General features: G+C 37.9%; 1 protein-coding gene across 5 annotated transcripts in view; it reads left to right on the top strand.

Annotated features, from left to right (window-relative positions):
* Nucleotides 1-16,651, top strand: part of SMARCC1 (SWI/SNF related, matrix associated, actin dependent regulator of chromatin subfamily c member 1) — a 173,726-nt gene that overhangs the window by 77,927 nt on the left and 79,148 nt on the right. For all 5 annotated transcript variants that reach the window (XM_047094682.1, XM_047094681.1, XM_047094680.1 and 2 more), the window contains exons 15-19: nucleotides 437-508; nucleotides 3,481-3,594; nucleotides 4,222-4,375; nucleotides 4,869-4,982; nucleotides 11,641-11,700. In XM_047094682.1, the coding sequence (XP_046950638.1) occupies nucleotides 437-508; nucleotides 3,481-3,594; nucleotides 4,222-4,375; nucleotides 4,869-4,982; nucleotides 11,641-11,700 (514 nt within the window). The remainder of the gene's footprint in view (nucleotides 1-436; nucleotides 509-3,480; nucleotides 3,595-4,221; nucleotides 4,376-4,868; nucleotides 4,983-11,640; nucleotides 11,701-16,651) is intronic.

The following is a 16,651-nucleotide window of genomic DNA, read 5'->3' as shown; positions in this document are numbered from 1 at the left end:
TAATAAAATGTATTGCTTTCAGTGTGTTGATTGAAGTTTTTGAGTTTGGTTATGGGAATAGAAAAACTACAGTTAACATATTGAGGGTTAGAGAGGGAAATCTTTATTATATGCTCTTCATACATAGGAACTTGTGCAAGCTAGTTGATTTTTTAAAATAATGCTTGAGGGGCACCTGAGTGGCTTAGTGGTTAAGTGTCCAACTTCGGCTCACAGTTCGTGGCTTCGAGCCCAACATCAGGCTCTCTGCTGTCAGCACAGAGCCTGCTTTGGATCCTTTGTCCCCCTTTCTATCTGTCCCTCCCCTCAAAAACAAGCATTAAAAAAAATAATAATTGTTTGCCTTTTGGATTTATCAATTCTACTTTGAAAATTACTTAGCTTAAATTTTAAGATTTTATTTTTTTAAGAGGACTTTTTGTTTTTTATTCCCCAGTATTCACGTGATTGAACGGCGTGCTCTTCCTGAATTTTTCAATGGGAAAAACAAATCCAAGACTCCAGAAATGTGAGTGAAATATAAAGATGTAATCCTGATACTACTACTTAGAATGAGGCTGAAGTGTAGAGAAATTGTTAATTTGCATGTGTTTGGCAGGGGTTTCTTCAAATTGTTTTAAATTTTTTAAAAAAGTATTTATTTATTTTGAGAGAGCATGTAAGTGGGGGAGGGGCATAAAGAGCAGGGAGAGAGAATTCCAAGCAGGCTTTGTGCTGTGCTGTCAGCTCAGAGCCCAACTTGGGGCTTTATTTCTCAAATCGTGAGATCATGACTTGAGCTGATACCAAGAGTCGAACACTCATTTTTGCTAATGTTTGGAAGTTTGCAAATATGTTACTCCATGCAGAACAGTGTTCATACCTCAGCCGCACAGAATTCCATGCTGTAAAGGAATTTTTTCTACATTTTTTCTTCTTCCATTTGTATCTTGAAGTATATGCATGTGAATAGTCATTCACCAAAATGAGCTGAGGTGTCTCCTTAACAGTTCCCAGTTTATGTTATAGATTATGTATATTTATGTATGATAATCTGAGAGACGGTGGAATCTTTATCTTGTTTTCTTAATGAATGATTCCTAATTGAAAGAATGCCAGATATGATGACATAGCTGCCTATAAATTGATCTTAATTACATAAAGCATTGTTGTGCTTTTGCATTGGAGATAAAACCTTTTTGGGGATGGAAGAATCTTTTGGGGAAGTATTTTTGTATATTTGCCTGGTGACTGTTAAATACACATTTCTGGAAACCCTTGCCCCCAAATAAATCCACACCTGTCATACTATAAATACTTTTCCATATATTATCTTTATAGTATTAATTCATTGCTTGTTATACTCATGTGACTTCACAAATAGATGTCTTTTGCTTAAATTGTTTGGGAAGGGTGATTTTCCACATTGAACGCATGACAGAATATAGATAATTGAATAATAAATATTTTCTTATAGTAGATTGTCCACAATAGTTTGAGGTTGTAAGTTTAGATAATTCTAGCCTTTCCATAACAAAAGTGTAAGGATTCATTTAAAACCACAGTCAAAGATTTGGCATAAGAAACCCTGATAGTCTTTCCATCTAGTGAGACATGGTATATTCTTCTAGCTAATTTGCCAATTGCCAGCGTTTGTAAATACTTCTGGTTCTTGGCAGTCTTCTGTTTAAACGCACAGTTTATCATTTTAGTCCGCTTAAATCTGAAAATTTACGGTTTTTATTTATCCATCTATGCGTATACTAGACCTTTTTTGAGCAGTGTACCTTTTCTATTCTGATGTAGCCCACCTTAACTTTGCCAGACTTTTGTTTTTCTTTTGTGGCTAGGTCTGTAGCTTCTTAAAATCTTGTTTTAAATATTTTATCGCAGAGGGGCGACTGGGTCGCTCATTCAGTTAAGCATCTGACCCTTGATTTCAGCTCAGGTCATGATCTCACAGTTTGTGAGATTTGGCCCCAAGTTGGGCTCTGCATTGACAGCACAGAGCCTGCTCGGGATTCTCTCTCCCTCTCTCTCTCCCACTCTCTCTCTGCCCCTCTCCCACTTGCACATGTCTTCTCTCTCTTGCTCACAATAAAAAAAGGTTGTTGCTTAAAAAAGACAGTAATAAATAAGTAAATGAATGAATGAATGAATGAATAAATATTTTGTCACAGAAGTGTTTGGGTTTGTTGTAAAATAAGTCTCCTGTGACTCCGAATCCCAGTTTTTCTCTCCTTTTTTATCTGTTCTTGTTTTAGCTTTGATTTTGGCCTCATGGGTTCTGCTCATCGCCTGGCTGGGTATATAGCCATTGTCAGAGCCAGATCAACATGTGGTTCTACTAAGAATATAGAAATGAGAGGCAGTACGTGTTAAGAGCATGGATTCTAGGGGCGCCTGGGTGGCGCAGTCGGTTAAGCGTCCGACTTCAGCCAGGTCACGATCTCGCGGTCCGTGAGTTCGAGCCCCGCGTCAGGCTCTGGGCTGATGGCTCAGAGCCTGGAGCCTGTTTCCGATTCTGTGTCTCCCTCTCTCTCTGCCCCTCCCCCGTTCATGCTCTGTCTCTCTCTGTCCCAAAAATAAATAAACGTTGAAAAAAAAAAAAAATTAAAAAAAAAAAAAAAAAGAGCATGGATTCTAGAGCAGCCCCCCCCCCCCCACACACACACTCTCTGTTTGCTAAATTCTGGCTCCACACTTACCAGCCTTGTGGTCTAGGGCACTTTTTTTTTTTAATGTATATATTTAAAAATTTTTATTTTATCTATTTTGGTGGGTGGGGTGGGGCAGAGAGAGAGAGAGAGAATATGAATCTCAAGCAGGCTCCACTGTCAGCATGGAGCCCAGCACAGAGCTCGAACTCACAAACCATGAGATCATAATCTGATCCAAACTCAACAGTCAGATACCTAATTGACTGAGTTACCCAGGAGCCCCTAGGACACATACTTTAATCACTCTGTGCTTTAGTTTCTTCATCGATAAATGAGATGATAGTGTACCTTTCCTTAGGGAGAGATTGTGAGGTTTAAATGAATTACTGTGGATACACAGTAGTTCTGCAGACAGCATAAATAACCAGGTATTTATTTATCCATTCACCCCTGTGACTAAGCTTGTATTTATATTAGCTCGTATTATTATTTTAACCTATCTATTTTTAAGTAAACTCTGTGCCCAACGTAGGTCTCAAACTCCTGTCTCCAAACACAAAACCCACCTTCTCCATCAGCTGAGCCAGCCAGACACCCCTATGTTACTTTACATTAACTTCATCGTTTTATTCTGTTACTTATTGTTAATATTAGTGAATAGTTGTTTTGCATATTAGCTATTATCCTTAATTACATTAATGACTGTGAGCACTCAGTATTTGTTGGAATATAAACTTTTTGTTGGATTTGGTTATAGGGAATCAGAAGATTATTGGCTCTATGAGTTATTATTTCTGAAAGGATGTGTGTTCACCTTATGAATTTTGCCACTGCTTTTTAGATACTTGGCATATCGAAATTTTATGATTGACACATATCGCCTAAACCCCCAAGAATATTTAACCAGCACTGCTTGTCGGCGAAACTTGACTGGAGATGTGTGTGCTGTGATGAGGTAAAATGCCTGACTTTTTCTTAGACACTTCACTGCAGGTGGTTACTGATTCATTGCTGTTTAATGTTTGATTGATCCAACTGGATATTTTCTTTGTTGATAAAATACCTTAATCAAATGTTTTTTATTTAGGGGTTGAGTATTTTTAATACCTTGGCATTTTCTCTTCTTTTTAAGATTTTACACTTGATATCTTTTATTTTATGGTAAAATCGTAAAATGACCAGGGATGGAGAGTGGGTTGATCTGGAGAGTGGATAAACTCTCTACACTAGATCTGTCTAAAGAAACAAATCAAATGGGAATCTCCTGGTTTGAATTTCGCCTGTGTGTGAGTTTTTTCACCATGGACTTAAGTGAACATTTGTTTTCTTCTTTCTGTGGTGGAAATAATCAGGCTTTGTATTAGGTTTTGGGTGTTATGTTATCAACATGATGTTGAGTTTGTAGAAATTGTCCCTCATACAACAAACCAAAATTGTCAGTTAACTTTGTGGTGCTTCATAGCCTATAGAGAACATTTTACTTGTTTTATTGTTTTGATTTTTTAGTGAAATGTGATGATGGTTAATGGAGGAAGTGAGTTACAGTCTCTAGATGTTAAGTTTCAGAGCTTTACTCTTCCAGGGTTCATGCCTTTTTAGAGCAGTGGGGGCTTGTCAATTACCAAGTGGATCCAGAAAGTCGACCCATGGCAATGGGACCTCCTCCTACTCCTCATTTCAATGTATTAGCTGATACCCCTTCTGGGCTTGTGCCTCTACATCTTCGATCACCTCAGGTAAATTAATGATTACACAAATATTATTATAATTCTGGTTTTTGTAATTAATACTCTAATAACCTAATATTAGGCATTTTTAATATTACACTAATTATACACTGTATGAAACTTCTTCCCCTTCCTAACATTTGGAAAGTGAACAAACACATGTTCTTGAAAAGATTACTATGTCAACCAGATTTTATATAGCCTTAAGTTGGAATAACATGAGTCTAAGGTGTAAATTGTTCTTCACTGTGAAATGGGGTAGCATATTAAAGAAAATTTATTGTCGATTTTCTCTGGGATTTAAATGGGGCAGAAAAATGTTGCTTATACGCAACCTTTGTTGCCTATGTTGAAATGTTCTTAGAAGTGTAGGGCAAAGGTGTGGTTATTTATTTTATTCTGAAATCTCTCTACGTGTCACTTTTATACAGTGCTTTAAAAATTCTGTCCCTTTAACTTTGTAGAGATTAATAAAGCCATTCATCGTTTTTCTGACTCCTAGGTCCCTGCTGCTCAGCAGATGTTAAATTTTCCTGAGAAGAACAAGGAAAAACCAATTGATTTGCAGAACTTTGGTCTTCGTACTGACATTTACTCCAAGAAAACCTTAGCAAAAGTAAGGACTTTGTTTCTAGACCCACCTGGGCTGCAATGCAGCATGTCCTCTTTATTCTTCTTTGTAAGAAGTATCAGTTTTCATAAGAAACGTAACTTTCTATGGCATAAGAATGTGAGCATTCTAATTAATCTATTGGCATTTTATAAAACCACAATCACTTATCTTACCACTTTTTCTGTATGGTTAGAATGTAGGTATGTTAAAGTAATGATGAATAATATGTTAAAACAGGAAAAAGTGGAGAATTTCAACATAATTGGAATATATAGACTCAAAGGAATATTGTATAATTGAAAAATGTGCCTGAAATTAACCTCGTTGGGTGGTTTTAACAGCAGCCTAAACACAACAGAAGACAGGAATAGTGAGCTCAGACAGGTTAGTAGCTACCTTGAAATTGAAGCACCAAGAGAAAAATAAATTTGATCAAGGTGGCGGAGGGGGTCAAAGAGAACAGACTTTAAAGGACACGTGAGAAATGGTAAAAAGAATTCATGTTTATCATTAGAGACCTATAAAAAGAGAAAAAATGAAACAGAAGTGATATTTGAAGATGTAATGGCTAATCATTTTTGATAAATAATAAAAAGATACCAACTCAGTAGAGAGTCTAAACTGATCCACATTTGGATACAGAGGAAAACATGTTTAGGCACATCATGCTTAAACTTACCTTAAAAACTAACATCTTAAACAGGGCGCCTGAGTGGCTCAGTTGGTTAAGCATCTGACTCTTGATTTCGGCTCGGGTCTTGTGGGATCGTTCCCCTTTCAGGCTCCATGATAAGTGTGGAGCCTCCTTGAGATTTTCTCTCTCCCTTTCTCTCTGCCCCTTTCCTCCATTCACACACGTGCATGCTCTCTCAAACAAAAGAAAACAAAAAAACTAACACCTTAAAAGTAGCCACCACATTGGGCAGTGAGTGGCGTTGGAGAAGAACACATTAAATTCAAAGAAATAATCATAAAACTGATGTCTGACTTTTCAGCAGAAATGACAGAAACCAGATGTTTATTTATTTTTTGAGAGCAAGAGAAAGAAAATGCAAGCAGGGGAGGGGCAGAGAAGGAGGGAGACACAGAATCCGAAGCAGGCTCCAGGCTCTGAGCTGTCAGCACAGAGCCTGACGTGGGACTCGAACCCATGAACCGTGAGATCATGACCTGAGCTGAAGTCGGATGCTTAACCGACTAAGCCACCCAGGCACTCCAACACCATAGTAACATTTTAAATGCTGAAGGTAAAGCTGTCGGTCTGGAGTTCTGTATCCAGTAGGAATACCTTTCAGGAGTGAAAGGGCAGATATTGAGAATGGGGTTAGGTTTTCACTAGCACACAGTACAGGAAAACTGAGGGAAGTTTTTTTGGGTGAAGGATATTGATCCCTGATGGACCCACAAGACTAGGAAGGTATACATCTAGGGAGACGAATGAATGTACGATTAAATATGAAGAAATATAGACTGTTTAAGCGGTGATCATTTTAAGGAGTTTATAACATGTAGAAATGACCAAAATGGCAGAAAGACAATTACATGGAGTTAAACTCCTGATATAATTTAGAAATGTGATAAAAAATGCTGCTTCAGGTTAAAGTATATAATACTTTGGCAAACACTTTCCAAATACTTTTGAAGGGGATTGGATCTACATGGAAGAACAATGAATGCCAGAAGAGGTCAGCACCTGGGTCAGAATAAAAGATGTTCCCTCCTGATTTGTAGTTTTAAAAAACGGTAATAGACTACTTAAACCAAAAATGCTAACAGTATATCTCTAGGTTCTCAATATGTGTTAAGGACCAAACATGGCTCAAGGTACAGCAGAGGGAAATGGAAGTACACTATATTAAAGTTCTTATGCCATATATATGGCACCTAATATGGTATTTGAGGATACACCATGACACGTTAGAGATGAGGATTCTAAGTCACAGAGTATTTAAAGACCTATAGCTAGTAAGTCAGTAATGGAGATAAAAACAGAATAATACTCCACAAAAAAGTTACTTCTCAAAAAAAGTTACCCCATAAGAGGGAATGAATGAGAAAGGAAGGGGTAGATGTGATGAGTAGAAAATAGGGAGGTGGTAGGTTTACATATGACCATGGGGATAGTAATAACCTTATTTGTAAATGGTTGTAATATTTCAGTTAAGCAACAGAGATCATCAAATTGCATAAAAAACTAAGAATCATAAATTGTCTGTAAGAAATCTAATTATAAAGTAAAAGAATGAGAGAAGACGTGCCTTCTAGACATTAATCCAAGGAATACCAGTTATGTTAATACTAGTGAAAATAGACATTAGAAATTATTTTACCAGAATTAAACATGGACATTTCATAATGATAAAGGAGTTAGTTAATCAAAAGGACATGATTGCCCTAATTAGGTGTATAGTTCATTAAAAAACTCCAAAATACATAAAGCAAAACTGATAGAATTGTAGTTGGAGATTTCAATAGTCTGCTCTTAGTAATTGATAGAATAAGTAGGTAGGTAGGTCAGTAAGATAAGACTAAAGTTCTTGGGGAACATTCACCAAAGTATATTCAATTCTGAGCCATAAAATGACTCTCAAGAAATTTTAAAGGAATGATACTATAAAATGTGGTTGTATGATTTCATACACGTGAAATAAATATGGTTAGCTAACCACAACAAAATGAAACTAGAAACCAGAAACAAAAAAACAATACAGAAAATTAACGAAATAAGGAGATGGTTATTAACGAAATAAGGAAAGGATCGGTAAATTTGATAAGCCTCCGACCAGAGTGAGTGATCAAGAAGAAAAGAGAAGACACAAATTACAAATCAGGAAAGAAAGAATATATTACTGATTCTCTGTACATTAAAAAGATATTAAAAATATAATCAACAACTTGATAATAATATGTTTGACACTTTGATAAGACGGACAAACCCCTTGAAAGCAACAAAATAAAAAACTTTACTCAGGATGAAATAGGTAACCTAATGTAATAGCTTGAAAAATGTCCTCCAAAGAAATCAGATCCTGATGCCTGGAACTTGTAAACATTACCTCATTTGGAAAAAGGTTCTTTTGCTGATGTGATTAAGTTAGAGATCTTGAAGATGAGATAACGCTGTATTATCCAGGTCGGCCCTGAGTGCCATGACATGTGTTCTTCTAAGAGGTAAATCCAAAGAGATTTGAAGACAGAAGAGGAAAAGGCAGTGTGACCTCAGGCACAGAGGTTCAGATAAGGCAGCTGCAAACCAAGGAGTTCTGAGTCAGCCACCAGAAGGTGGAAGAGGCAGAGAATGAATTCTCTTCTGGAGCATGAATAGGGAGTACGGTCCTGCTGACACCTCAGTTCTTGTCCTGGTTGTATTGATTTTGGACTTCTAGCCCCCTGACCTATGAGCGAATGAATTTTTGTTATTTTGAATGTTTCATCAAGTTTGTGAGAATTTGATTATAGTAGCCATATGGAACTAATAGACTTGAATAGCCTTGTATATATTATATCTATATATATTTCAACATCTTTCTGAAAAGAAAACTCTAGGCCCAGATGATTCTACTGATGCATTTGTACCAAACATTTGAGGAAGAAATAATACCAGCCTATATAAACTCTTCCAGAAAATAAAAGTGGAGAGAACTATTATATTCTTTTATAGTTAAATATAAATACACACACACACACACACACACACACACACACACACACACACACACAGAGTCACTGAGCTTCTGGCTATATAAACAATATAAATAAGTTTAAAAAAGAATGAATGTATAAAAGAATATGCATGATTGTCCTTAACACCTTTATCCAAGATAGCCAAAAACCATAAACGATCAGTCATGTAAATGGATAAATTGTAGTTTATTCAAACAATATAATATTAACACAAAAATGAAAAGAAATGACTTCATAAAAAGAGTGTGGTTGAATATCATCGACCTACTATTAAACAAGAAGCCAGACCCACAGACTACATACTGAATGGTTTTACAAAGTTCAGATCCAAGAAAAACTAGCCTATGATTGTAGAAGTCAGAATAGTGTGTACTCCTGTTGGTATCAACTTGAGGTTTAAAGGGAGAACCCTTAGATGTTGATTTAGGTGATTATATGGGCGTATATGTGAAATTGTATCTAACTGTATACCTAAGGTTTGGGTTTTTTATTGAACATACATTCTGCCTTAGTAAACACCAAAGAAAGCATTTCTAAAACCATGCACAACCCCCACAAACATCTCAAGGATTATGAGATGAGATTATGCACCCTTCTCAGAGCTAGTTTTTATCAAGAGGAGAAACTGTACCTTTGTGGCTGAGACGTGGAGAAATGCTCACTGCCACACACCTACCTAATAAACGTCATGTTTAGGTGGTACAGATCTTTCCTGTTATTCAGGTTTTCCTTCCTTAGAATTTAGATGAAATGTTAATGAATGTTGTTCCTCTTGGAATTTTGTTCCTCTGTCTGATTGACAGTCATTTCTGAGATTAGTTCATTAAAAGATGAAACTTGTTGTCTTAAAGTAATCATTAAGGGTTATGGGGCACCTGGGTGGCTCAATCAGTTAAGGGTCCAACTCTTGATTTCGGCTTAGGTCATGATCTCATGGTTTGTGAATTTGAGCCCCACATTTGGCTCTGTGCTAACAGTGCAGTGCCTGCTTGGGATTCTCTCTCTCTCTCTCTTGCCCTTCCTCCGCTTGCATGCTCTCTCCCTCTCTTTCTCAGAATAAATAAGTAAACTTAATAGAAGTCATTAAAAAGAAAGTAATCCTTAAGGAATCTGAGCAATGTATTATGAGTTCTAGCTACATGCCTTTTTGTCCATCTCACAAAGTCCTGCTTTAAGACTTAATTCTACAATGCTTAATTCCACAATGTTTCAATTCCTCTTTATTCTCTAGTTAAAGTAGTTATTTTTAGTACAGTTTTTTGCAAAAATTTCAGAATATGTATTGAATACCATGGAAACCTAGCAAATCATAATTTAACTTTTACCCACAATATGTAACACAGTATGCAGAAAGGTTGAGTCAACAAATTGAGAGGCTTTGTTGTCACAAACAAGGAAATCACAGACTATAGAAATTTTCTCTTCATTTTTAAAACTATAATCTACCCAAATAGAGTTTACAGAGAAGGGATATGTTAGAATGTATATTCTGAGTTAATAACATTTGCAGGTATAGAATAATGTCAGGTATACCACACATCCAGTCTTCTGACAGTCTCTGAAGGGAGCAGGGTGTACAAGTCAGAAGTATGAATCAATTGATAAATCTTAGTGTTTAGGTAACACAAAGTTGGTTTTCTTATACCCCCCCATGCTCATGTGAGTTGTCAGTTAAAGGGATTCTTGTTTTAAAAATGTTTGTTTGTTTTGGAGGGAGAAGAGGGGGAGGGGCAGAGAGAGAAGGGGAGAAAGAGTCCCAGGCACTCTCCACCCTTAGCACGGAGCCCACATAACCTGATCCCACAACCTTGAGATCGTGACCTGAGCCAAAATCAACAGTCCAGGGCTCAACCCCCAGTTAAAGGGATTCTTACGGAAAGAGTGATTTGCAGTTTAGGGAATTACTTGGTGATTATTTTATTCAAGAGATGTTGAAAATATGAAGTTGTTGCAATTGGAATCAAGAATCTTTCAAGGGGTGCCTGAGTGGCTCAGTTGGTTGAGCTTAGATCATTCTCTCCTGGATGGAGTTCGAGCCCCATGTCGGGCTCTGTGCTGACAGCTCAGAGCCTGGAGCCTGCTTTGGATTCTCTCTCTCTGCCCCTCTCCTACTCAGTTTCTCTCTCTCTCTCTCTCTCTCTCTCTCTCTCTCTCTCTCTCTCTCTGAAAAATAAACAGGGGCGCCTGGGTGGCTCAGTCGGTTAAGCGTCCGACTTCAGCTCAGGTCATGATCTCACAGACCCTGAGTTGGAGCCCTGCATCAGGCTCTGTACTGACAGCTCAGAGCCTGGAGCCTGCTTTGAATTCTATGTCTCCCTCTCTCTCTGCCCCTTCCCTGTTCATGCTGTGTCTCTCTGTCTCAAAAATAAATAAAAACATTAAAAAAAATTTTTTTAATAAATAAATAAGCATGAAAATATTTAAAAAAAAAAAAAAGAATCTTCCAGAGTAATTTATATGTAGTACAATTTGTCTTTGAATCTTAGAAAAAGTACTGTGTTCAAGTTATACCAAATGTTTGTGTTACGTTTATGATATCCAACCAGTTCATGGTATGCATTAAAATATTGTGCCTTTGTAGCTTCAAAAGTATTTTCAAATTTCAAAATAATAGAAACAACATATCTAAATGGTCTATGAGTCCTTAATAGAAAACAAGAAATCTTTGAAATAGGTCTGCCTTTCTGTTGGAAGTTTAGAATCCTCAAGTGTTTTATTTCTGTTGCTCAGGGACTTTTTTTTTTCCAAAGATTTTATTTTTAAGTAATCTCTACACCCAGTGTGGGGCTCCAACTTAACCCCAAGATCAGGAGTTGCATGCTGTACCGATTGAGCCAGTCAGGTGCCCCACCTGCTGCTTAGGGACTTACTTGGTTGTGTGCATAAAACAGCCCCCTGAACTTAGAAGGGAACGCCTGCTGAGCTCCATGCTCAGCCTTTAGGAGTGAGTGTCTAATTTTTGGTTTTGTTTCTTTAGAGTAAAGGTGCTAGTGCTGGAAGAGAATGGACTGAACAGGAGACCCTTCTGCTCCTGGAGGTAAGCACATTAATAGTGGAGCCCCTTTATCCACACAGGAGGTGGGTGCTTAGTTTCTGTGACTCGCATTTGAAGTACACCTTTGGAATTAATCCTGAAGTTTTTTGAACCATGTATTGAGTTTTAAGAGAATTTTCTTGGTCCATCATTATTTAAATATCATACCTAGAAGTGATGTGCTGGCTATCAGTAGGGAAGATCAGACCTGGATATGTGTTATTTTGGCCCAGGTTGGGTTGTTTCATTTTAAATCTTTGCCAATATTAAACAATTATTACGGCTTTGCAAAAGTAGTCTAGATCTGTAACTTTTCCTCCAAAATTGGAAGATTTGGCACTTCTGGCACCTCATTCCCATGTAACAATAATTTGCTGACCTTGAGTAGCAGATGTTACTTTGAAGTGGAATGTTTCTTCAGATTCCAGTTGTTGTTTTTGTAACTTAGCCCACCTCGGTCATTGTAGATGAGTTCTCTGGTGCTGGTGTGCATTTGTACAACCTCCATATTTCCCAAAAGGCATTCCAGAGAAGTAGATGAAGATGCCTGCCACTGAAAATACTGTTTGTTCTTGAAAGTAGAACACTGTCGTAAACTAGTGGTAATTCAAAATATGTCAGTCAGCTTGTTGAATACTTTTTGGAATTCTTCATGTCTTTGGAGATTCTTGAAAATACTTACACAAGTAACTCTTAGCAATTATTTCTACTCTGGAGAGTAAGAGAATGTTAGGTTCCATATTTATCAACCATTTTTGAAGAGGACCATTTATCTTTAGTTACAGAACAGTGATTGGGTAAAATGAAGACTGCATGGTACTACATAGTATTTGTGGGTAGAATGTACGTGTGAGAGCCAAATTAGGACCAAATGAGGAAGTGTACTGTTAGATCTCTTAGGAACGCTTTTGCCTACAAAGAACAGGATGTAACTAGCAAAGATTAAACCAAAAAGGACATTGTTTTTTTTTTTTTTGTTCAACTGGCTATCTTTAGATTGGCAATTCCAACATACTTTTTACTACTCAAGTACATCATCAGGTTCCTAGCTTCTTTTCTTCTTTTGTTTTCCTTCTTTAGCTGTCTGCATTCTGTCTCTCTGTGTTCTCTTCTGCTCCCAGCAAGGCTGATTTATTCACTGGTTTCATATCCCTGTTCAAAACAGTAAGAAAATTGGAAATGGCACTTCTGGGGCCTCTTCTGGGGCTCTTCTTGGGATGAAAAGCTTAACCAGAAGCCCCTCATCAGTCTTCCCTTCTATCTCAGTAATCAAAATGGGTCTCCGTGGTCACCAAGTACTGCAGGTGGTCCTGGGAAAAGAACGAGTTTTCTGGTTTCATTAATGGGGTCAACCTGGAGGGAGGTATGATTGCTGCTGGTAACTTCTAGTGCTTGCTCTGTTTATAACATTTAGAGCAAAGAACTTGCAGAGGAAGAGAGCTCGTTTTCAGTGGAGTATTCATCTGATCCAAACTTGTATATCATGTGTAACATTTGCAATTCAGAAATGAAGCATCAAATAGAAGATTAGACTAGGTCAGCAGTTCTCAAACGTTTTGGTCTCAGGATATACTTCTACTCTTAAAAATTACATTGAGGTTTCAAAGAATTTTTGTGAGTTAATCAGTATTTTCTGTATTGTAAATTAAAACTGAGGAAACTAATTTACTTAAAAATAACAATAAACCCATTGCAAGTTTTTATGAAAAATTTTTATCAGAAATAGATTTTGAAAAACAAAAGTGTCTTAGTAAAAAGTGTGGTGTCACCCGTTAGCCATATCTATAATGTTTGACTTAATAGAATACAGCTGGATTTTCATATTTGTTTTTTTCATCATATATGTTGTTTTAGTTAAAATACATTAGGACTATTTAGTATCATCTGGACGTGTATTTGGAAACACAAAGAATATCTTAATGACCTTTTCAGATAATTATAAATACTCCTGTAGGAGAGGCTTTCATGGCAGGTACGTATTTTTCAGAATTCTAAGTTTCACTTAATCATTGGCAAAAAGCACTCAGTTGTTTTCTTCAAAGTGACACTTTTGACAAATCCTGTTTGCTTTTAAGAAAACATTTGCCAGGCTGTTGTGGTGGTGAGTGCCTGTTAGTCCCAGGTGCCCAGAAGGCTGAGGCAGGAGGGTTGCTTAAGTCTTAGGTTCAGGACTGGAGTGTGCTGTGCTAACTGGGTGTCTGTACTAAGTTTGGCATCAGTATGATGACTTCCTAGAGCGAGGGACCACCATGATGCCTAAGGCAGGGTGAACTGGCCCAGGTCAGAAATGGAGCAGATCAGAACTCCCGTGCTGATCAGAAGATGTCTGCCAGATATCTGTGCCTACAGACCATGGTGTGTTAGCCATGGTGTGCTAGCATTTACATGCTAGTAAAAATGATGTTCGGGGTGCCTGGGTGGCTCAGTCAGTTGAGTTTCTGACTTCGGCTCAGGTCATGATCTCGCTGTCTGTGAGTTCGAGCCCCGCGTCGGGCTCTGTGTTGACGGCTCAGAGCCTGGAGCCTGTTTCAGATTCTGGGTCTCCCTCTCTCTCTGCCCTTCCCCCGCTCATGCTCCGTCTCTCTTTCTCTCTCTGTCAAAAATAAACATTAAAAATTTTTTTTAAAAAATGATCTTCAATGAAAATGGCTAGTTGAGCTTGAAACTCAAATGATCACACAGTGCTTTTCCTTCAGACAGCCATCATGCTTGGATAGTTGATTTTTAGTCTTCTTGTGTACCTCACATTTCATAGTACCAAATATTAAAAACAAGTGAACTTTGATGTTTAAATTTGTAAGATTAATAATTTTACAGTAAAGTTGGATTATTTTTGTGAGTGTGGCAGTGAAGAAGAAGGTGATTATTAAGATATTCTTGGGGCACCTGGGTGGCTCAGTCAGTTGAGCATGCAACGTCGGTTCAGGTCATAGTCTCGCAGTTTGTGAGTTCGAGTCCCACACTGGGCTCTGTGCTGACAGCTCAGGGCCTGGAGCCTGCTTCGGATTCTGTGTCTGTTTCTCCCTCTCTCTTACCCTCCCCTGCACGCACGAGCTCTCTCTTTCTCTCTCAAAACTAAACATTAAAAAAAAAAAAAAAAAAAAAGACTGGTGCCACTGCCTTGATTCATGCTGAGGGTAGGTGGTTCACTCACCACTGCTTTAGCATCCACCGTGCACGTGTCATCATAGTGAAAAAGCAGCAGTGTCCTGTTGCTATTGTGAAAACGGTTTTGATCTCTTGGTTCCCCTGAAAAATATGGTGCCCCATGGGTCTCCGAGCCACACTGAGATACACTGGACCTGCTGATAGCTCATCTTCTTTCCTTCCTTCCTTCCTTCCTTCCTTCCTTCCTTCCTTCCTTCCTTCCTTTCTTTTTGAGAGAGAGAAGGAGCAAGTAAGCAAGGGGCAGAGAGAGGGAGAGAGGGAATGAGAATATCCCACAAGGGGCAGAGAGAGAGGGAGGGAGACAGAGACAGAGAGAAGCAGGACTCACCCAGGGCTTGTGTTTTGCCCAAAGCGGGACTTGTGATGGTTCATGTTTCTGTATTGCTTTTAATTTTGTTTTTTGAGTTTTTCCAGCAGTCGTATTTGGTTTAAGAAGTTTTAGTGGTGTATTAATTATTTCTTTTTCTTTTTTACATCCCTCTTCTCCTTTTCCTTATTCTGTCTTCTCAATATCTCTGCATTAAAATTCAAAAAGATTTCTTCTTTTTGAGTTTTTACCACACTTTAAAACAAAATTATTTATTTTTGAGAGAGAGAGAGAGAAAGAGAACGAACGGTGAGGGGGAAGAGAGAGAATCCCAAGCAGGCTCCAAACTATCAGCACAGAACACAGTGCAGGGCTGAAACTCACGAACTGCAAGACCATGACCTGAACCGAAACCGAGAGTTGGATGCTTAACAGACTGAGCCACCCAGGCGCCCCAAGTTTTTACCACTATTTTGATGTACTCTTATATCTACTCATTTGTTATCGGTAATATGCAGAGAGCTTCTTTTCTGAACCACTTTTTATTTATTTCAGGACTGTTTTGTCTAGTCATATTTGCCCTGGACGTTTACTTAATGTGTTTAAAGTTTTTAGTACTTGGCGGGGAATATACTTTCATGTTGCTTTGGGCTTTAGGGAGTAATTAGTTGTACAGCACCAATTGGAGTATCGTTCTTATCAGTTCTTTTTCTTTCTATACATTGACACTCAAAATTTTCTCTTCTACGTTTAAGAATAGTGAATAGAGTGAGAACAAAATGGCTGAGCTGCTGTTTATCCTGAACATACTCAAGAAAACCACAGTATCCTTACACAGTAGTGCGTTTTTTTTCTCCTGCAGGTGGAACCTGTAGAGTGGTTGGTGTTTCTTTTAAACATGCAGTTGAATCAACAGGTGTTGTCTCTGCGTATACACAGGTGCCCCAGCAGCATTGCTTACCACTAACATCTTCTATTTCTGTAGTTTATTTATTGATAATTAATAGCTTAAGAATATGAAGCCAGATGAAAATTTTTTTTTTAATTTTTTTTACATTTATTTAATTTTGAGAGACAGCACAAGTGGGGGAGGGGCAGAGAGAGAATGAGACACAGATTGGAAGCAGGCTCCAGGCTCTGAGCTGTCAGCACAGAGCCCGACGCGGGGCTCGAACTCACAAACCGTGAGATCATGACCTGAGCTGAAGTCAGACACTTAACGGACTGAGCCACCCAGGTGCCCCGAGATGAAAATTTTTTAAAGGATTTATAACCAAATGGCCAAAACCAGTCAATTTTTTCCTAATAAATAGATAAACCTGGAAGATGCATTAAGGTTTATTGTTTCCCCCCCATCATATCATTTTATTAGACAAGTATATCACACAGGCAGCACCCCAACTATTTTATATTATTTCTGAGACCACCTGCTTTTATTTTAAAAACACCTTATTTGATATGGTCTCTCATCAAAACACA

Source organism: Lynx rufus, unplaced genomic scaffold (genome assembly GCF_022079265.1).
Source record: "Lynx rufus isolate CCGP_SWC_20201006 ecotype Redwood Valley unplaced genomic scaffold, mLynRuf1.p SCAF_4, whole genome shotgun sequence".
In the NCBI taxonomy this organism is placed as follows: domain Eukaryota; kingdom Metazoa; phylum Chordata; class Mammalia; order Carnivora; family Felidae; genus Lynx; species Lynx rufus.
The sequence above is the reverse complement of the archived record's forward strand: the minus strand, read 5'-3'. Positions and strand labels throughout refer to the sequence as shown.